Source organism: Thermobia domestica, chromosome 8 (assembly GCF_964235325.1).
Source record: "Thermobia domestica chromosome 8, izTheDome1.hap1.1, whole genome shotgun sequence".
In the NCBI taxonomy this organism is placed as follows: Eukaryota; Metazoa; Arthropoda; class Insecta; order Zygentoma; family Lepismatidae; genus Thermobia; species Thermobia domestica.
The window spans coordinates 62,711,273-62,734,371 of NC_137461.1; the positions used below are offsets into that span (position 1 = coordinate 62,711,273).

Here is a 23,099-nt window from a genome sequence, read left to right on the forward strand (position 1 = left end):
GATTTCTTACTTAAACAGTCTGTTGATGTCATATTCCTTGGCTCTCACAATGCCAATATATCAAAAAACAACGGAACTTCCCTTAGGCACATTCGAAGTGACTTCTGTCTTCAGTTTTTTTTTTTTTTAAACTTTCTTTTCTTAACTGGATCCATTAATGCCTTTAATTTTATGGTGACATGTTCCTGGATGAAATCACTTAAAACGAGGTTGCATCATCATCCACCACCTATCCAGTAATGATGTTTCTTAATTTGTAGTTTTCCCGATTATTTTCATCAAACAAAAATGTATTTTTTCTTTCCAGAATGAATTCCACAATGGCAGTAATACGTTTCTAATCTCTTGCTGTTGCAGCTAATCACACATGTTGCGGAAAAAGTAAGCATTTTTGAATGCTTATTTATATCATGCTGAGCAACTGCTTCTTTTCTTCACCTCCATCTCCTCCATATCCTTTGGCTGGTTTGTTGTAATGCTGCTCCAACCCCTGGTCAACTGGAATAGAACTGAATTTGCGAGAAGAGCCATTCACTAAAAACCTGCCAGTATCAAAGTCATCGTATATTGTAGGGAAATGGTTTTGCAGCATGAGACAGGCCTGTAGAAACACTGATCCCGACCGGGAATAGTTGATTTTATTAAATCAACGACAAGGGAACTGTTTTGGTCACTGTGCCAACAAATAGTTCCCGGTTTGCTTCCCTAAGTGCACGAGTTAAGTTTCATAACACTGGATAAAGGTAAGGCACAAATTCATGCCAGTATTTGAATATATCACAATTCTGCATACCATTATCCACAAATGTCTGAAGGATTCATCATAAGCAGCCAACTGATCGTTTACGAAATACCCATTTTTCTGCGTTTTACTTACACATTTGCAATCAACAGATAAATTTAGTAGAGCTACTGACGCTGCCAGTTCTGTACTTATCGTTGTGTTTCTATGTTCAGGAAATGCTAACCACTGTAAGCGCAGCACTGATTCTGATAAGAAGCTGAAACCTCTCAACTTCGTGAATAGTGCGTTCTACTTACAATACTCTTTACAACGTGTGGTTTCAACGTTTCAGCCTCAAAAGATAAATTTTCTCCATCACTAGCCAGAAGATAATGACCGAGACAGATCATGATTTCTTTTGAGAAGTGGAAAGCTGCCAACCCAGTGAAGATATTTTTAAATTTGTCTGGTAACAACAGCTGAACTTTTTTTTAGTAATTCTGTAGAAGCCTACAACACACAAAAGAAATGTACACTGCTGATTTGTTTGAATCGAAATCGGAAAGCATTTATGTAAACTTAATTTCCTTCAATTCTGTTCAGATGAAAAATTTTTGTCGAACGCGAAATTTTGCGACAAAGTGGACATAAATGCAAATTATACAGGGTGACAGACCGACCATATTGGAATCCAAGATGGAACCTTATAGACCACACCCAAATTATATGGCTAATTTTTTTTATAAAAAAGTGGACCACCCCAAACATGAATCTGAAGTCAGAGGGAACCGTAGCAGGTGCCTACACTATATGGGACGAGGTAATACATGATGTAAAGAACTACGAGAGGACTTGTGACATTTGTCAAAGGTTAAACCCTCAAATGCGGCAAACATGGATACTTTAGAGGCCCAAAATCAGAAAAGAATTAATGCCAGTTGGTTGATGAATATTATAGCGCTCTTGCCGAAGTCAAATGAATATTCATATATGTTGGTAGTGGTTGACAACTCTCTAGATATATGGGTTTATAGAATCCTTATCGAGTGATAATACTTCTATTTTTATCTCGGAAATGTTTGAGAAATTGTCTTTCAACTTGGGTATATATTATACGTATTAAACTAAGCCCTTATCACACTGAGGCAAATATTGTTGAGTGTTAAGACAAATAGAGTGCTCATGTTAAAGATTCGCAATATAATATGAATATGTGTCAACATGATGAGTTAAAGGCAGCTGGGTTAGTTATTCCTTGGGAGAGCTATGATAAGTCAGAGGTGAGATGACGTGTAACAGAAGCTGAAATACAAGATGAAAATCAAAGGGAAGTATGAAAGTTTGCTATGAACAATATGCAAAAATTTTGGAATAAGACAAAAAGAAATTATTTGAACGAACGCGTGTGGAAATAAATCTGAATGTGAGTGACCTAATATTAATAAACAAAACCACAGAAAATTGTTGTTAAAGGATAAGGTAACAGAGAGTCTAGTATTTACTTGGATTGGTCTCTCTACATTTAAGACGTTTCTGACCAAGAACGCCTTGTTTGTGTAAGGTGTAAATGATGAAAATGTACAAGGTAGTGTTCACTTGTTTGATGTAAAAAAAATCTTCTCTAGAAGAATTTAATGTTATATTGGTCATTGACCTAAGGATAAGCTAGATAATTAAAATACTGTACTGTTAATTATAAATTAAAACGGGGTAAAGATTAAACTTAATATATAGATTAGTTATTTGTTTGTAAACAGAAAATACCGGTAATTATATTTTTGTAAAAGTTGTATTTATCTCAAATGTTCTATTATAAGATGTAATATCTTTGCGTTTTTAGAATTCACAGAGGCTGGTCCTTTTTATGTGATAGTTGTCATATGTTACGCTGTTCAATTATGCTGTTAGATGAAGAGTCTGGAATGTTGGTTATAGAAAATATCATCCTATTGTCCATTCACGTCCATGTATATTAATGAATGAAGTCTAGGAAAGCCTTTCTCGATTGGAAAAACAATTGCAGTCGAAGCTTGCAAGGTGGAAATTCCAGTGACTACGAATGATGTTATATTCAGTGGTTTGAAGTTTAAAAACTGGAAGTCGTTAAACGATTGAATGGAGGTTTCGTAGCTACGAAATAATTCAAAATAATCTAAAATATGAAAAATTTACAAAAATAAATTCTTAAAATATTTTTAAGATTACAAGAATACAAATGATGATGGACATCTGAAATCTTGAAATTTAAAATTAAAATATTTAATTATTTGTTATTGTTTGCTATATTTGTTCATATATATATATATATATATATATATATATATATATATATATATATATATATATGTGTGTGTGTATTTAGAGATGCAAGTTTTTGTTTAATATTTTAGTTCTTTTTTGTTAACTTTTAAACCTTGTGACATAACAAGTGACACCCCAGAATTGACGGGGGCAATGCCAAATGCGCTGCTCGTAATTATTTATTTTTCTCAAATCTTCACTTTTGACGGGGACAACGCATTGTTACTTCTGCTTTATTCCACTCGGTTCATTATTTTCTGACAGGGGCAATGCCGAAGGCATTCCTTGTCATTATTTATTCTACTCAGTTGATTATTTTCAAATACTGTGCATAAACATTATTCTTCCCGTCCAACGCTGGGTATTTCAGATAGTTCACTTACAAAATTCCCCACATAAATATTTAAATTTCAATTATGAAATGAAATATTTCAGATTTACGTCCCACATCTATGCCGTGTAGACTAAAGGAGACCGTGATGATGGATGATGATGTAGAATAAAGAAAGTGGGAGGAAACGGACGAGTCCCGAAAAAAGTTTACACACATGGTGCTTGTCTATCACGAAGCCCTCTTGCATTTACGCCGATCCCAAGAGTTTCAGTATTCGCGCGCTACCCTAGCCAGCAGTATGGTCATGTAAAATGCTCAGACAAATTTGGGCAAGAGAACAGAACCTAATCAACCCCTGCGGGGCTTCTAACCCCTTTCCTCCTCCTCCTCCTCCTACTACTACTACTACTATTATATTATTATTATTATTATTATTATTATTATTATTATTATTATTATTATTATTATTATTATTACTATGGATCCATATAGTAAAACTGCAAGCTTATTTTAATGAAAAATGTGTTATGAAAATTTAAAAAAATAAAAAAATCCTTGGGCAGGGTTTGAACTAGTGCTGTCGAAATCTGTTTTTGAAAAAACCGAAAACCAGTTTTTGAAAAAAAAAGTGAAATTTCATAAAACTGAAATGTCGGTTTCGGTTTTGAAAACAGCTTTTGCGGTTTTCGGTTTTCAGAAAACCGGTTTCTCAAAAAACGAAAACCGCAAATGTCACAAAAATTCGACAGTATTAATATCAAGTAACGATGAGAAAACAGCAAAGAATCTTTCTCCACTTCGGCTCACGGTTGCCAGATGGAGGGAAATTTCCCTCGGCGTAGGGAAAATGCTCAAAATTTGCAGAGGGGAAAGAAGTTTTTTTTTTTTCCTTAAAATGTCTTAAAGTGTAGGGAAATTCTTGTTGAGTATACTTTTACAAATGGCAGAAAAAAAAAGTTGCAATTTCTCACAAAAAGGCACGGCTATCGCTATTGGGAAGTAAAAAGATACAGAATAAAACATGATCGGCGTTTCCTTCACGTATAAACTATTGCAGGTGTTGCCCGAGTTCCTCAAATTTGAAATATACTATTTTTGTCTTTATAAGAAAATATACAATAAGAAAAAGGGTAAATTCAATACCCCTCCTATTCACCCTTCGCAAGCCCAAAAGTCATGGACTGGGTATGGCTAGTTAGTATGTTCATTTGTCTCTATGGATGCCATTTTTTATCCTTGTAGCTCCACCAGGGAGGGTACCTCCCCCCAAATTCTGAAGGGAGAGAGGGAAAACTATAAACACCCAACTTTGCCCCCTCCCCCTTCACGGCGGGACCCATTACATGAATGATATACACATGACTAGAAAGTTCCATCCTTTCTGAAGAGATACATACCAAAATCATATCTCTAGGTTAAATAGGAGCTGAGCTAGAGAGGTTTGAATTGCTGGCTCAAGGGTTGAGCCGTTCGTCCTGAAAAGGTTAACGTTAAATTTTTGTTTTAGCACCACTGCATTTTCCAGACATGTCTGCTTCTGTTCAGCAGTCAAGAAGTGGGGGACCCAACGGGCAGAAATGTTTCTCTTCTGTAAATCTTTTCAGTATTTGGTATACTGACTCAGATGGAATCCCTTTACCAGAAAATTTCTTACATGTAACACGGCGATCTTGTCCAAATGCATCTGATTTCATCGGTTGATGATTTCTGCCTTCCTAGTCTTGCATTATATTTTATGTTCGCACGACCACTACGGAAATGAATAGCCCACCGAGAAACTGTACTACGATTCACTGTTATCCCACCACAAATTTCACGTAAGGCATTATGAATTTCTGTAGGGTTTTTGCCACAAAGTTTCAATCTGTATGTACGACCTGTAACCTTCAATAGACACTTGCCGCCTCCAATACTTGTCACAACCACACTGTTCCTTAGAGAGGGCACAACTACATGTCCTGCTGCCTCAAGACCTCAGCTTCAAGTAACGAAATATTTACCTTGATTTCATCATCCACTCTGCAGTGTTGTGATAGTTTTATTTATGAAATGATCATCGTACTTTCTCTTAGAAGTATCAAATGAGAAAGTTGTGCCTTCGTGAGAATTTGTACAAATATGGAAAAGAAACCAAAGATAAATAGTAAGTGTGGAACATTTAAACAACAATCGGGATATTAATATTTCGTGACAGGGTCAAATAATAAGAATAAGGCAATGTGTGTAACTCTCACTTCATTAAAAAATACAACATGCCACTATAAGCCTAAACATTCTTAGAATTACTACAAATTTATAGGAAGCCTACGGTTAAAAAAATATGAATCTTTGAAAAGCGAGCTGACATCTCAGCAATTATTATTTAAAAATGTAAATTCTGATGAAGTAGCAGCAAATGCTAGTTTCCGCGTGGCTTATTCAATAACGAAACATGGGAAATTAATCAAGGATTGCATGATTGCAGCTGCAGAAGAAATGTCCAGTAAATGCTAATTTATTTAAAAACATCAGCTTGTCAGCAAACACTGTGGCTCGAAGAGTAGATGATATGGCAGAAAACATATTAACTCTATTGTCTGACAAATCGACACAAAGTGATTCTCTGGGCATGGATGAATCAACAGATGTTTCAGATACAGCTCAGATGTTACTTTTTATTCGAGGGATAAATAAAAATTATGAAGTGTATAAAGAGCTTCTTGAGAAACATGGCATTCACGGCACAACCATTGGAGAAGATATTTTTAGGAGTTGAAAATGGTATTCGGAAAAACATTCTTCAATGGAACAACTTAAAGTGTAGGGAAAAACATCTGGGGGAAAAATAAAGGTGTCGTTGCTCTCGTATCAGAGACCGTACAAAATAACGGGGGTTCAAAACCATTAATTGTACATTACATCATTCATCAATAGTCTTCGTGTGAAAAATTCCTGAATATGTCAGAAGTTTTAAAGCCAGTTATGCCAGCTGTTAATTATACAAGATCACACGCATTCAATCATAGTCAATTCCGCGAGTTTATTGGAGAGATTGGAGAAAATAACTTATCATATTATACTGCAGTACGCTAGCTTAGCTGTGGAAAAGTTCTAACGCGATTTTTTAAACTCCGAACCATAACAGATTTTTTTTTTTTTTTCTGAATCAAAAGAATCGTCCTCTGGCTGAGTTACATAATAATGAATGGTTAAGGAGGTTAGCATTTTGCACAGATTTAACTAAACCCATGAATGACCTTAATTTAAAATTACAAGGAGAAAACCAGCTTCTGCCTGATTTATACACTCACATTAGGTCATGTCGACAAAGAAATTGTTTTTTTTCAATCTCAATTTAAAAAAATGTTTCACCTATTTCAATACATGCCAAACATTCAGTCAGCAAATTGAGACTCCATTTCCGGTAGATTTTGCAACTGAAGATTTGGGTGCTATAAAAATAAATTCTGAGTCTCGTTTCTCAGATTTGACGCAATTTCAAACATTAAGATTTTTCAAAATTCTTTCAACGCCAAATTACAAATCCTTGCCCCAGAACTTCAAATAAAAATGACTGATTTGTAGTATAGCGATATTTTTTTATAAAAAATATTTAAATTCTCATTGCTGAAAATTCACACAGTTTGATCAGTTGCACAAACTTGCTCATGGCTTTCTTTCCATTTTCGGAACTACTTATGTGAGTAAGGGAAAAAAAAATCTTCAAAATTAATTATATAACAAACATTTATAGATCCACGTTAGCTGGGAGCATTTGAAATCCTCGCTGATAATTTCCATTAGTAACCGATACACAATTGCAAACGATTGTCAGTTGAAAGTTACAGCTACGTAAATCTCATTAATCATAATTATAATGTTTAATTTCATTACGTGAATTTCCTATGTACGTCACTTATTTTTTTTTATTTTCAATTCAAATTTAGTTTATTCATCATATTCAACAATGTTTTCCATACATTTTTTTTTATATGAATATACTCGTATATACAAATAGAAATTTGAATATAACATATCTACAACAATTAGTTTTCCGACATTCTTGGATAAAAACCTCGGTTGAATTATTGTAAATTTTTGGGATAAATCTCATATCTTTAATTGCAGTTAAAATATTAAATTCCATTAGATATGACAGTTATTGTGTTCCTCAATTGGTCACTAACTAGTTCTTGCTACCTTAAGTTTTATTTTAAGTAATAACTTAAAACTAGAAATGCTAATTGCTGAACAAAGCAACGTTTATTTAAAAAATAATACACGTGTAACAGTTTCGCCAACTGACTGAACATATTGGCTTCATCAGACACTGCCTGAACCTTGGGAACAGATAGTGAACAATGCGAGAGAATAAATCAATTAATCAACTCACTATTATAAATAAAGGTTAGGTTCGGAAAAGTCTCATCACTGTATTTACAAACCTCGTATACAGTTATTTTTTTACGATTAGAATATTTGTTTTGTGAAGTGTACTTTAGAGAAATAATATAGGTGCCTGAATCAAATATGACCGTTTTTATTAATACTGATAGATTCTTAACAAATGAAGTGTTAGTGCTGGAATTTAGTATGTGAGTTAAATTGACCTGCACCTCTAGATAAAGAAACCGGCAACATTTCTTCACTTTCATTTGTTAGATGTGCTTGTTTCTCACGTAGCTTAGACACTCCACTATGATTCGATCCCGCTCTTCGTTTCATTCTTCACGTCCTTTTTTCGTGTTTCTTTACCTTTGACTATGTTCGGCATCACCAGACGAAAGGCATTATTTATGATCCTTTTAATAGAAGCGTTCAAGGCAATATTTCTATTTCCATCTGATTTGGAAATGGATATTTTGCGCTGTTAATTTCAGTGTTTGGTTGATCCAAGTATTTTAAATTTACTGAGCATGGAAAAATGTATATATGGGGGGGACCCGAAAAAACGGGAATTGTGAGGGGGAGTGGGGGGAACCCATTGTTGTACCAGTTACCCGTTACGATCACGCCACCTGCGTCAGTGTGCGAAGTTGTGTCGCTGTGAGTGCATCGGTTCGCTCTTGAGAGTTTGTTTAGTAAAACAACCTTTTCCAGTTCGGCGAAAACGTGATGGCAGATTATCGAGAGCAACGGGCGGCTGTGAAATTTTGTTTCCTGTTGGGGAAATCGGCCGCGGAAACTACTGTAATGCTGAAGACTGCTTATGGGGATGCTGCCCTAAGTAAAACCAGAGTATACGAGTGGTTTGCACGTTTTAAAAATGGAGTTAAATCTCAATTGAAGACCAACCCCGTTCAGGACGCCCCTCAACGGCAAGAACTGACGAAAACGTCGAAAAAATCAATGCCCTCGTTCGTGAAGATCGTCGCCGAACCATTGGTCAACTCTGTGAGATGTCTGAAATATCGTGGAGTTCAATTCAAAGGATTTTATCAGAAGATTTGCACCGATTGTGCACCCCCTACTCACCGGATCTAGCCCCCTGTGATTTCTTTTTGTTCCCCAGACTTAAACGTGACATGAAAGGAAAGCGTTCTGCCACTGTGGAGGAGGTAAAATAAAAATCGCTGGAGGTCATAAAGAAGATCCCGATAAGTGATTTTGAAAACTGTTTTGAACAATGGAAGGATCGTTTGCAGAAATGCGTTGCGGTCCATGGACAATACTTTGAAGGTGATGAAAATTTGGTGTAAAAATATTAAGAAGTAAAGAAGTTATGACGAATTTCCCTTTTTTGTTTTGGGCCCCCCCTCGTATATTCTTGTCTTTATGGTTTCCACACTTACTTAACTGATAAGTATTATGAAGTAAGAAACTACCTGTTCGCTTCAGTCTAGCGTTCTTATCGAACCGGCTTTTATCATTTTGAAGTCTTTCTCCTCTTCTCATCATTTCATCTTGTTTTGCCTGCCGTTTTTCTATGTTTTCTTTCGATGGATAGTTCCTAAAATAATAATAGTATCAGCAACACTCATAATGTTACAGTAAAGAGCAAGTAACATTCAATACCAACCTTGGAAAACATTTCTTTAAAAAAAAATAATAATAATAAATAAAATCAATTAGTCGAATTCTCTCTCTAAAACCAATGTAAGACTATTTTAAAGCGTGTATGGCAAAATAAGTTGAAAAGGCAAAACTAAATCTTATAGACAGAATGTAAATTAAATCTAGATATCTGAACATTCGACGACAAAGATTGAATTAACACTGCCAATACCTTTGCCGGTACTTTTCGTATAGTTAACTGTATGCTCTATACTTTTGATTTCTTATATGGAACTGAAAATGTCACATGATGTGTAAATCCATCGGAGGTTTCAGAAACGAACAACACAGCAAAATGAATAAGTTTAGGAAAAAAAAAAAAAAAAAACTATCATCCTACAGTAAATCTGTATTGAGCTTCTAAAATGGAATGAAATCTTTAAATTTTATATCCCACGCTTCTTGCCTGATAGCTCAAGAAGACGGATTATTAATTAAACTGAATGTTCCTGAAACAATTCGTGAGATGAGACGGGGAAATCCAGAGAAAACCCACGGAAACGATTCTGTCCACCACAAACTCTCTTGATCTGGTTAGGCAAATTTAATTGCAATATAGTTTCCAAACAACACAAGGCAACAGAATTGAATTGCTTTGTTCATGTCCGACAAACTACAAGATATTACATTCCTCATCGTGCCAACAAGTTAGGAAAATTCCGTTCTCTGTTGGACTAACAAATAAAATGCCTTATGATGTCAGTCTAATGACTGAAACCAAAGATTATGAAATACAGCTATTAAAAATAAATTATCTCAGTATTCTGCATATTAGTTCACTAATTAACCATGGAGTCACTAAAAAATAGTAGGTTTACAAAAAACAACATATGTTCACCAAATTGCAAGTTCTAATTAACTGACATAATCATTTGCAATTTAATTATATTTTTTCGATTGTATAATATAGGAAAAAGCTTCAGTTTAGGTGTCACAATTACGTGCTGCTCAAATATTTTAGCTGATAACCTACATTTGTAGGCTATTTTTAATTTCACATTGTTTTATTAATACTCTTCGTAGACAGGTACAAATTTTAAAAATAAAAAGAGAAAATTAAAAAAAATTACCTTTTCCTTTCGTCTATCCATTTAGCTATTTCTTCAGGGGTTTCCAACTTTGCTATTCTATTGATTAAACCAGTAGCATGCTGCATCTGTACATGCTTCACAATAACTTTGGGATGAGCCGTGAATTTACAACCATCTAAACCACATATCTTATGCTCGGCATTATGCTCTGAAAACTTTTCTTCATTCTTGAAGGATCTGTCACACGTATCGCAGTAATACTTATCATCGTCGTCTTCATCATTCGAATTATCACTGAAGGCCTACAGAAAATAACTGGCATTAAAACAAGTTTATCCAAAAAGAACAAAAAAGAAAACTTGCGATACATAAAAAACTGTGATGTTTTTACACTGCATCTATTACTATAACCTCAAGACAATTAATCTAATTCAAATAATATTGTGAAATAGACAACATTGATAATGAGGAAATAATAATTACTTTTGTGACTCACTACCTATCTTCTCTTTTCGACTACAGCCTCATTCATCATAGGACGATCTAAATGAATTGGTTAATAATAAATAGTTATAATAATAATAGTAATAATAATAATTAGCTTACTATTAAGAAATTAGAGAAAATTTAAAAAGTACTTGCAGCAATAATACGTTAAAATCTTTATCTACATGCAAAGCTGGCTTTCTTAATTTGTATGAAAATAAAAAATACGTAATACACTACATATCTAGAACATTTTGACTTTCCAAAAAAAAAAAAAAAATAATACATAGTCAATAAAAAATCAATGAAGAAGGACTTACTGTGATACTCCTGCAAGTTAGTATTCCTTTACACAGCATACGCTGATGTAAGTTGGACGCTTATGCGTGTAACAGCTTCTGCTGATGATCCAGGACAAGATACAAGATCTTGCTCTCCAACTGAACTCTTAATATATATAATAAAAAAAAAAATCCTCTCCCACACAAAAAATATAATAATCAAGTATATAAAGGAAATAAAACTTTACAGCTGCTTAACGACGTGAGAAGTCTTGGTTTAAATTTTCCTTGATTTCAATATAATACATAAAAACTTGCACGCACGTTTTCCCACAAACTCAAATAATATTCATTAGCATGGGAGAAACTCAAAATAATATTAATTATCATAAGTATTTGGAAACTGAGAGAGGGAATTATCAGAATTCGTAATATGTATGCATGGAGAAAATTTAAATTCACAGGAGAGCAAACTGAAAAATTTTGTACAACACGAAAAAAAATTGCACTGGATATTTATTCACTAAGACATGTTAATAATATACATGTGTATGCATATTAGCTGAAGAGTAAGTATTTACTTTTTTAAAAGATTATATCAAGTATAGAAAAAGTAGTTTATTTAAACAAAATAATGATCATCATCCTTACACAATATCCAATCTTCTTTTAGTTTATTTTACACAGGGCCAATCCAATATTTTTAAACATTTATAACCCGACTTCTTTCCTACTGTAAATAAGATTTAAAAATATACTTAGGTGGATTTTTTTTAACATCATGATAATTTTTTTCATAAAATTAACGTCTTTATATAAATAATTTATAAAATTCATTGCCAAAAATGAAATAGGAAATAATAGTATTTATTAATTACAGCAAATGCACGATTTAAACTCTAAATTGAGAAATTGTCAGTAGAATAAGAAGTGCACCAACTAACTATTCATGTCAAGCAAGGTTAAGGTACACATGATAACAAAGAAATACAAGATTTTGTAATTTTTTTTTCAATTTTATTTTTATAAACATTTCTAAACAAATGCATTGTTTTTGGGCAGATCATTCTTTGTTCTCTGATTGTTTTTCAACTCTAAGTTTCGAGAAGGAAGTAATAATAATAATAATAATAATAATAAAAACATCAGGTAGTCTTACTTCTGTCAATGTCTCAAGATTAAACACAGATGCTTACTTGCAATAAAATACTTAATGCATTATTAAGTCAATCAAAATGAGTTCTAAATACATCTTGATTAGCCTATTTGTACTTGTTCTACAAGATTTAAATTTTAAACACAAATAAACAAATCTGAAATATATATATTTCAAAGTTCTAGTCAAGCACAGTTCTACAATTAGCTTTCATATCGGGTATCTAACACTAATTGAATATGAATGTTCACTTAGTATTGACTTTTTTTTTATTCGTACAGATGTAATTTATTTTTCTCAAGATATATATATATATACGAATGTATATATAAATGTATTTTTAGATAACTGCACAGGTTTACTATGTAAGGACACACACATAGAGCTTCTTGAATACAAACACTAAACGTAACACCAATCCATAGCATCACTGAAACAATAGGTGACTAATCTAAATTACAGGTGTGCCTTAATAGAGCAGCAAAATTTGGATACAGGCTTCATGCCGTGACTTCAATTACTGTTGACTTCAGCCATGATTTTATCAACATCCTGGAATTAAATTCCATGTGAAAATGAAGAATTAATTTCTACGTTTGTCAATAATTAGTTCAATGAATGAAATTTAGAAGGAATCATTTGAATCAATTCTTACAGGGGACAAAATAGTTTTTAAAATTTTAATTTGGTATATACTGATTTCAAGCTCAAAATATATTTAGAAGCAAAACAATTTCTCTATTTAAAATTAGTTATTTTTATTATTCTTTAGTCAGAACTATATATGTAATATTTAAAAATGCAATGTGTAACTGCAGGAAATCCACACATAATGTTTGTTTGTTACGCCAGCTTTGCGTTTCGCATGGGCGGGGAGCTGTAGATGGGCTTGGGAGAAATAAATTTTAAAAGTGAATCACAATCTTATGCACGATACCGGAATACAAAACAGTGCCTCTGTCTGATAACAAGAAGAAAACATACACACCTCACACTGTAAAGGCAATCCCAATTAAATTATACTACAATATCCAATTCCCATAAAATATCTTACTGTTTAAGCCCAACATGTTACTTGTAATTAAAAAATATTGCAAATTTAATATTACACCATCATATATGTACAATCACATTCAAAACAGCATCCTCGTCTATTTCTTTACAGCATTGCATAGACGACTTCAAACTTGTTCACACTGAGCGAAAACTGTATTATAATAAGTTTTAACATTGATCATTCGCAAGACTTTTGGTCATGTCTGTTCTCGACTCTACAATGTTTTACAATGTATAAATGAAAACAACTTCGAACCTCTCAGCGCGTGTGTATTAACCGTTTATGAACGGAGTTGGAATTTGAACCTTACTGTATATACAAGAAACAGCGTGGTGTCTGCGTATGTAATACAAATCTAAGGGACCATAGGATGCAATTTTATCAGAGGATTTTGACCATTTCGAGTGTGACTGTACAGGTATCCAGTAATGACTAGTATAGAAAAACGGAATAACAGCTCCCCGAGACGAAACAAATCCATCTTATATACATTATCATTCCTGTTTACTTATACACATACATACACTGCAATACAAAAATCACCTGAAGAGCAATTTCCCAATTCAAATCTTAACTTTACACTTACATTTGTGCTTTGAAAGCTCAATATTTACAACAATAAGCAGTCCCTACCCTGTTTTTTAATTACTTTTTTTTATGCATATGAGGTATGAATGTGAATACACGAAACTGCAACAAATTTGGCCCCGAAGCATTGCTGTTCAAAATAGTTCTAAATATTCATTAATGCAAATTCTACGGTACAATTTAAAAACTAAGGTAATTACAACATTAAATAAGAGTCTGTCCAATATGAAAACGGAAAACTAACTGATGCAAGTTATGGAAAATAAGTTTATTCTTTTAGTTCCTTGAATTTCAATTTCAACATCAAACTCTCACTTGTTACAACTACAAACAATTCTGGGCGAAGTAACTTTATGCGCCACTAACAAAAAAATATATTTTAGTGGGATATTTCAATCCTGAACTTCAAACACATTTCAGTTTAAAACGGTTTCTAAAGCAAGATAATGTGTGTGTCTTTCTTCAGGTTCTGATACTTTTCTCTGGTTTCTGTTCTAAGAATCTAACCTTACACATTTAATGTGAAGAAAGAAGTATTACATAGAAACTTAAAGAAAATATATACAAGTGATCATGTTCTGAGTTAAACTAGAGTAATAACAGCCTACTCTATCGTCAGCTGAGTGCTACAGGTACGGAAGGTGAAAATTTCTGTAAATAATAAAGGTTGGAAATTTAGGAAATATATTTTGATTTCCTCAATGATTTTGAACACATAAGACAGATAAATCATCAGGCACTCAAAACAACGTGGCAGTTTGATAGATTTTCATATCTTTCTCGTTTTTGTATTATTATCCTTTTTCTTTTATCCCATATGATGATGGACAAATTTATGAAAATTTCTTGTCCTTGCTCATTTTTAAGGAAGCCCCACTTTAAATCAATTTTATTAATAACTGTTCCTGTATGAATACTTATTGAAGGAGATAACCACACTATACTGAATAAACTATTGGAATGATCAAAACAGTTTCTTCTATACCCTGGCCGATGATTTCTGATAGCTTTGCACAAGGCCACGGCGAGCGAGCAGAATACAGCAGGTCCACAAACCTTAGGATCAGAGCCTGTCGCGTCTCCATGTTAACCACAGCACACTGCCAAACTTTCACTCCCCCCCCTCCCCCCTTCGCTGTTTGTTCAGTCAAGTCCCTTTGCTTATCTTTTGTTTAGAACTTCCGCTTTGGCATGTTGTGTGAATATTGTGTGGGTGAGTTAATTTTTGTTGTTGATTCGTATAAACGTGGACCTTGAGAGAAAATGGCATCTGCAAGCAGAAAGGAGAAACGTGTTGTTTTAAATAGTCAATCTCGGGGACTTGTGTATAACCTGCGGAAATATTTTGAGAGAGAAAGGGAAAATGGAGAGCCATTACTTCCGCTTCCTAACGTTGTGCAATGCGTGTCTGCATGCATATCGGAACAGCCACAGTGACAAGGATCACTTAAGAAAAGTACCCAGAAAATTCGAATGAGCCTTCAGAGGTGTTAAGAACTCCGGAAAAAAAAAATAAGAAGAAAAAGACCTTCAAGAGTGACAAATCTGGATCCATTTCAAAAAGATGCCATCTGCCGGCATCTTTATGACTATTACCAGCGAAAAGAATTTCCCACCCGGAAAAAAGTACTTGTTTCACTTAAGGATAGTCGTTTCTTCGATGGGAGTAAAACAATTTTATCGTTGGTATTGAAGGGTCTTGGGTTCAAGTGGAAGAAGTATTCTGGGCGAAAAGTTCTGTTGAAAAGAACAAATGTGGTTGCCAAAAGATGCCAGTTTTTGCGGGACATTTTACAAGAGCATCGAGAAAACGTAGTGTGGATAGATGAAACATGGGTTAATGCAAATCATACTAGGTCGCAGGGGTGGACGGATGATACTATTGCAGGCACAACGAAAACACCTCTTGGAAAGGGCAGCCGTCTCATTAACATTTGTGCGAAACCTCGTAGAAGCTATAGAAAAAGTTTCTCACGAACAGTGGCAAAAAGTAATTGATCATATATGGGGTGATATAAAAAGAGCGTGGGAATCGGAAGGAATTTTACAAGAAAGAGTAGGCAGACTTACAGTGACAGCGATAGTGATTCTGAGGCTGAAACAACTGAAGAGGAAAGTGTTTCCACGGACGAGAATGCATTATTCGAAGATTGTGGTGTTTTCCCTCTAGAGCAGCAGTGATAGTAAAAGGTATATAGAAATAGTTTTTCATTATGTATAATAATAATAATTAAAAAAAAAGCTACATTGATGGGTATTATATTTCATGTTCGCTGTAGGGTTTTTCACACTAAAATTTGTTGTGGTTTTCTTTCTTACATACACCGTAGATTTCACTCTATCGTATTGCTGTTATCGTATATGGGCGACCAAGACATAATTAATATAATAGAATATATTGTGTTTTTCATTCGTTGTTTCATTAACAATTAGTATGGAATTTTAAAACTCCTGCCGCCCTCAACGAGGAAGTTGACGATTCTCCCCTTGCACGAGAAGCACATGGCAACACTGCACTTTTCAGTCGTCCTCGCGAGCTAAGCTGTCAGAAATCATCGTTCGCCGACCAGGGAACAGCCTATTAATAATACGTAAAATATGAATAATAAGAACTACTAGTAACACGTAAAATATATTGACGTAATGGATACAGTGAAGGGTTATATTAAAAGTTAATTATGCTTTATGTGATTCACTGATACTTTTCCAGAAGTCTATTAATTTGGAATTTAACGAGTCATGTAAGTATCAAACTCACATGAGTAACGTGCGATCTGTTCTTTTTTTTTTTTTTTTCTTTCTTCAAATTTAACGCCCCACGTTTATGCACAGAGGACTAAGGAAGATAAGATGGATGATAATGGTATAATGAACAACGGGAAAACTCACATACATGGTGTTTGCCCACCACAAAGCTCACATAGAGAGAGCAGGATACATGTACTATCTTCGAACATAGAACCTATGTTTCCAGTATAAAAATCAGAAGTGCCAACCACTTAACCCGAAAGAGCTACCAGAATTCACAAACTCAATACTAAAATTATTTATCTAATGATAATATGGATGTTCTTTTAAAACTTACTAATTTACTTGGAGACATCTCTAATGGAACTGAACAAGAATCGGAACAACAGTGCAATTCCAAACAGAAGTTCGTAACTTTTTTTTTTTTTTTGGATTCGGTTTAACTGGAAGAACATGGCGGGGCTGGTATTGTTTCCTACTTCACAGGTAAAGCTTAAATTTCGAATAACAACATATTAAACTAAAGCATCAACTATACCAAATAGAATCTCTCAAGGTATTTTTTTAGAAAACTAGCTTGTAATTAGTCCACCATTCTTGCGAAAGCGACTAAAGCATGCCAAAGCAGACCATTGTTAATTTTTGATGACAGAGACACTGTTCAAACCTAAAATCATAGGAGGTAAAATAATTAACGCCAAAAATGTCATAGAAAAGCGACTGTACGAGATGAACAATCATCCTAACCAAAGTATTATCGACACCTTACCTCTTCTGGATGACTTCCTATGTATTCCAATTTCGCTTCGCGAATCATCGTGGTCACTCGGTTCCGCTGCTCTTTGAATGCATCCCAGTCCTCTAGTTTCTTCGTACGTTTCGCTTTCTGGTGTAACTTATGTTTTTTCAATATTTCGTTTTTCATGGCCTCTGTAATCCACGGCTTATTGATTTCTGTGTCCTATAATAATTATATCATAATGATGAAAATAAGGTTTCGTATAAAAATCTTCAAACACTAAGATAACTGTCAATAATAAGATTACCAACATTTACATGTATTTTACGTGTAGACAGGTATATTGCTACTAAATCACCACACTTGATCATTGCCTCAATTGACTAATATGAAGGTAATTGTCTATTTATTTACATTTTTATATTTTTGAAGTGATCTAAAGTACCTGAAAGTTTTCAATTGTCAGTGAGAGCTTCGCCAAAACAGTACATTCAAAAATACCCCTTCACATAAACCAACTCAAGCAAAATTGGCACCAAAGAATGTGTGTATACAGCACGTTAATCTTGTTTAAAGTCCCAACACACTGGTCATCTAGAAGGCAGGCTCTTCATAGTCTATAAAGGAAATTTTGATAATACTCTGAAGATCACTCGATAACACAATGAGTATGGATGTGTGTGCAGTCACAGTCTGCCTCTGTAATGATACAACGACGCCTATTCTGCAATGAAGTAGCTTCAAGGCTGGTCTACAGTGGGGCTGCGAGAGGCCAGGTGATTGTTCAGTAAAACTGTTGTTCGTGTGGGTCGTGAGTGACAGTGGTCCATCTGTGATGTACATGAAAAGAGAGTTTTCACAGATGTGCTCCAATGTCTCTGCGTCTTATCGTTGAGCATCTGGACAAATAAACGTTCGGGTCACTTTAACTGACACAACAGACTGTCGGTGTAATCATACCCATCGTGACCTCCATCTGAGCACGAACACTGAACGATTGACTATTGGAGGCAGACCTACATTACGTTTCCCTCGTAGATCACCTTTGAAGAGATTGCATTGACGTGGCGAATAGAAGACAGTAATGGTCGTGTGCATATCTGTAGAAGTGTGCTGGAGAACAGAAAAATCCAGCGATGCGCACTCACCATACAGGATCCACCTCTATTATTCTAGTATGGAGCAATAAGTTAACAGATCTCATTCTCCTCTGGTCTTTATTTAAGTGAGCACTACCAGTGAACCTTTCGTATAGTAGTGACGCCCTTAACCTCCGACATTACCTGGACACTTTGCGAGAGCTCTGTCAAGTAGGAGAGCAACCCATCGAGATATGTCTTCTAATTTGCTAGGTATCCAGATCTGCGCCTTATCGAGCACGTAGTGCGTGGCAGACCGCGCCTGACTGTCAGACAGACTTCAGCAACGACCATCACCAAGCTATGCTAAAATCTACAGCAAGTGTCACATATCCTATCCCAAACAAATGTTCAGCATCTGTACGACCGCTATCTGCCCGAATAGTTGCATGTAAATGTGGTTTGTAGTAGTTGGAAATGCTTCAGATGAGTACAGTGTATTTTTTTTTTTTCTTTTTAATATGTTTAATACGTTTGGGATGCCCCACGGGAGTCATGTTGAAATCACTATGCCTCAACTGTAGGACAGATCTGTGAATTTCAAATGAGTATTCTTAAACGATTTTTCACCAATGTATATACAATCGAAAGACTTTCAATTCGTATTAACACTCAGTTTATATATAATCAATACTAGGTTGCATTTGAAAAGCATAAAGATGTAAGACAGTCACAGCACAGGAATTGGGAGATATGTACTTTGTTTCCCCGACTCATTCTGAGCTAGTTTATTAGTTCACCAAAGAACTCCCAACCTTCACACTCTCATAAGGAGAAATGGTCGCCTACAACACACGCATCTAAACCCAGAAATGAAATTTTTTCTATATTGGATAAGAGTTTAACCTCTTAATACCCGATCAGCAAGGTAACACACACTTTCTGCCTTTTCGATAGTAGCAATTCTAAATAATTTACATCCTTATATGTACCCGCTGTTTAGCCCTCTATGCTCATGAAACTAACTCTTCTCTCGGTTTGCATCAATGCATACAGCGCTCAAAATTCCTATCTACCTATCCCAAAAGAAACAAACAAACAAACACAGACACACACACACACACACATATATATATATATATATATATATATATATATATATATATATATATAGTAGCATATATACAGGATTGAGTATTTATCTTGATATACCCTTTTAACTTCTAATACGACAGAAAACTCTGAAATTTACCATGCGAATATCGGCAAAGTGGCACTGTTTGGCATACTCTGTGATATCACAAGGGTAACAATGTTGCTAGCCAAATAAAAAATTGTATTATTTTAAAATGGCATATCAGCTTATTATACATTTCAAATTTACATCAACTTGCAATGTTACATCTATTATTCAGTGTTGCAAACTAAGAACGCAACAGTATCACAAACATAATACTTTTTGTAGCCTGCATAGTAGTAATAACACAAGTGAGACCGGTCAATGCACATCCAAAGTACTTTAGAGTCTAACACTGTGATTATGATATGATGGATTTTAGATTAATATTAATACGAACGAAGTTACAAGAGACTGAAAATAACGGTATTAGATATTATTTTCCGCTGAACGGGGTATCTCTGCAGTGTACAAATGCTGCATTTTTGCTTACACGTGTTGCGTTGCAAGTGTGAAACCATTGCAAGTGTTGTAGGAACTTGTATCACAGCGAAAAAACAATGTGTTCTCATGTTTATGTGTATACCCACCATCACTGACGTGCTTGCTCCTTTCGGACTCAAACCCGCGGGGCCCACCAGCTTCTCCCTGTCTTGACTCAAATAGTATTCGTGCTATTTTGTGGCAATCTAGCAAAGACTGATTTGTCTTTTGCACTATAGTTTTTATGGCATATGTCGGGACGTTGTATTTACATACAAATCATGAAAGACCATTAATTTTTCAACAATTACTTCCAGTGGCTCTCTTAAACTCCATTCGCTGTAAGTCGGATATCACGTCACCCACCGCAAATCTTTTGAAGGACAATAATATGGAAATTAGTGAAAGGATTATGATTTTTCATCATTTATTTAGAGTGGTGTGCATAAACTACACTTGCGTGATGAATACATCAGATAACCTTTATTCCCTTAGATACAAGCAATAAAACTAACTTTTACCTGTGTGATTACTGTACTCTTACGAGCCGCCTCTGCTATTAAGTATATCCTTCGAAAGTTGTACTATTGATAAATTACTACTTTTGCCTCAAAATAAAACCCAGACGTAACATTCCTTACTATCAATTAATTAGGGGTTTAGTTATCAGATTGGTGTAGGTATAGGTAAATGATGTAATGTATGAAAACTGTAGATAAAATGCATTACTTTGGAATGTAGCATTTAACAGCAGCAACATCATATGGAAAGTAACATGTAACTCGAAAGACCAAGCAACTGACCAACAATTGTAGTTGTGTGTACCAAAATAGTGCGTTGTGTAAATCAACACGCATTCATTCAGTTTTTCACGTGTTAACGGAAGGGTACATAATAATGTAAATAACTAGCGCATACGATGGAATAGGTTAAGTCTGTTCCGTTGGTGTCCTTATGTGGATACGAACAATATTACTACTTTCAATCATGGGGACACGCACTCATATTAGCGAATTTTGAAACAACAAAATTTTCCCTAACCCGCCTGCTCACTATGTATGGATATTCACGTGGACCCTCCTGCTTCGCGATGCAATCTTAGATTGCAACAACTACGTAGCACATGTTAGCGAGTGTTTTTCGCATAATTGCACAAGCATCCTTATCTACGGGTTATGTTTAGCAAAAGGGGTCCAGGAGCACATAAACACAAAATTTACAGGAGAAATGGATGATTCAAGTACTTAGACCTAACATGACGTAACTAAATCTAACCTAAGGTTAACTAACCTAATATACGCAGAAATAAGCGAAATTCTATCATTTCTTGGAAAATTATGCTGGACCGGGAAGGTTCTAGATTGCTGGGCCCCTACACTAACATAATCTAACATAAACTAACTTAGCATAACCTAAACTAACCGAATGTGAACAGAAATTACCGAAACTGTGACATTTTTTTCTTTAGAAATACTTGTTGGACCCCTTCTGCTAAACATTAGCCACGAACTGCAGCATGTGAAGTAAACTCCATAATTGGTTCTAAACTACCGGGAAGGTTCTAGAACACAGGTCCCCCCGTATAGGTCAGTAGCTAGGTTGGTTCCTTGCTGTACCAAAGTTTAATGTTTAATTTACATACTATTGCCGAGCGAGCGTGAGCGAGTGAAGGCGGGTTAGAGACAATTACTATTCTTCCAAAAAAAAAAAAATGCCACAGTGGTACAACATAGCTTATATTAAATAGTTTTTGAAATAAAAGTACTTACTGCTATGCTTGTTTTTCCCTTTATTTTCCCCTTGATGGGCTTCTTAATTGGTCCTCGTCCAGGTCCTGCTGGACCAGGCCTTCTAGCTCCAAATCCGAAACGGGGGCTCATTCCTGGCGGTGGAGGTCCTACTGGACGAACTGGTGGAGGATATGGTGGCCCAGGAGTCCTGAGAAGACCTGGAGGTCCCGGTGGTGGTGGTCGCATGCCTGGACCCATACCGGGTGGAGGTGGTGGTCTCATTGGCCCTCCAGGTGGTGGTGGCGGTCTGAGGCCCGGTGGTCTTGGTGCTGGAGGACCTGGAGGTCGGATTCCACCAGGTGGCGGCATTCTGGCTCCTGGAGGAGGCCTGTGATTCATTATACCCGGAGCACGAACCGAGGCTGGAGGTGGCGGAGGAGGAGGGTGATAAGGTGGTGGTGGTCTTGGAGGTCGTGGTTGCATTGGTGAAGCAGGAGGTGGTGGAAGCCTAGGAGGACCCATATCTGGATATGGAGGTCTCATTCTTGGTGGTGGGGGAGGTGGTGCTGGAGGACCTGGTGGTCTCATAGGTCTAACCATTTCCGGCATTAGCGGCGGTGGAGCCGCACGCCTCATTATTGGAGCGCGTGGTCCATTTAACGGTCCACCTCCACGCCCCCTTGGTTTTGCCTGCAAAATACCTCCTCTTCCTCTGCCGGCAATACCTCCACGTTTACCAATTGGTTTTCTCATACCTGCTTGACCTCTTCCAATTCCACCTGCACCACGAGCGACCCTCATTTCACTTCTTAACTTCACAACATGGACGTCGTCCGCCGACCAATTCCATACCGGCTTACTAGACGATGGAACAAAAGCGCCGACCTTGCTTCACAACCAATCAGAAAACAGATAGCAATCAAGTTTTGGTTGCGTTCAGACAATTCACTTAAGGTTTCCATTACCAATCCTTCACATCTTTTCTTCTTCTTCTTCTGCGGTTGTTTCTTGCCTTAGCGAAAATCGCTCTCCCGGCAATTATATTCGGTTAGATGAAAAGAAAAAGATGAGGAATTGGGATGAATCTTTAGAGATGTTTATAAGATGCTGAATAACTTAGTTCTTTGTAAATAAAGATAATAAGCAGTTAGA

At 35.6% G+C, this 23,099-nt stretch overlaps 1 protein-coding gene across 1 annotated transcript in view; it reads right to left on the minus strand.

Moving 5' to 3' along the window:
- Positions 1-22,851, minus strand: part of Nufip (nuclear FMR1 interacting protein 1) — a 44,689-nt gene extending 21,838 nt beyond the window's left edge. The window contains exons 1-4 of the mRNA XM_081768541.1: positions 21,987-22,851; positions 17,509-17,700; positions 10,463-10,725; positions 9,164-9,288 (exon numbers count right to left, since the gene is read on the minus strand). Coding sequence (XP_081624667.1) covers positions 9,164-9,288; positions 10,463-10,725; positions 17,509-17,700; positions 21,987-22,748 — 1,342 coding nt within the window. The 5' untranslated portion in view covers positions 22,749-22,851. The remainder of the gene's footprint in view (positions 1-9,163; positions 9,289-10,462; positions 10,726-17,508; positions 17,701-21,986) is intronic.
- Between the last annotated feature and the right edge of the window lie 248 nt (positions 22,852-23,099).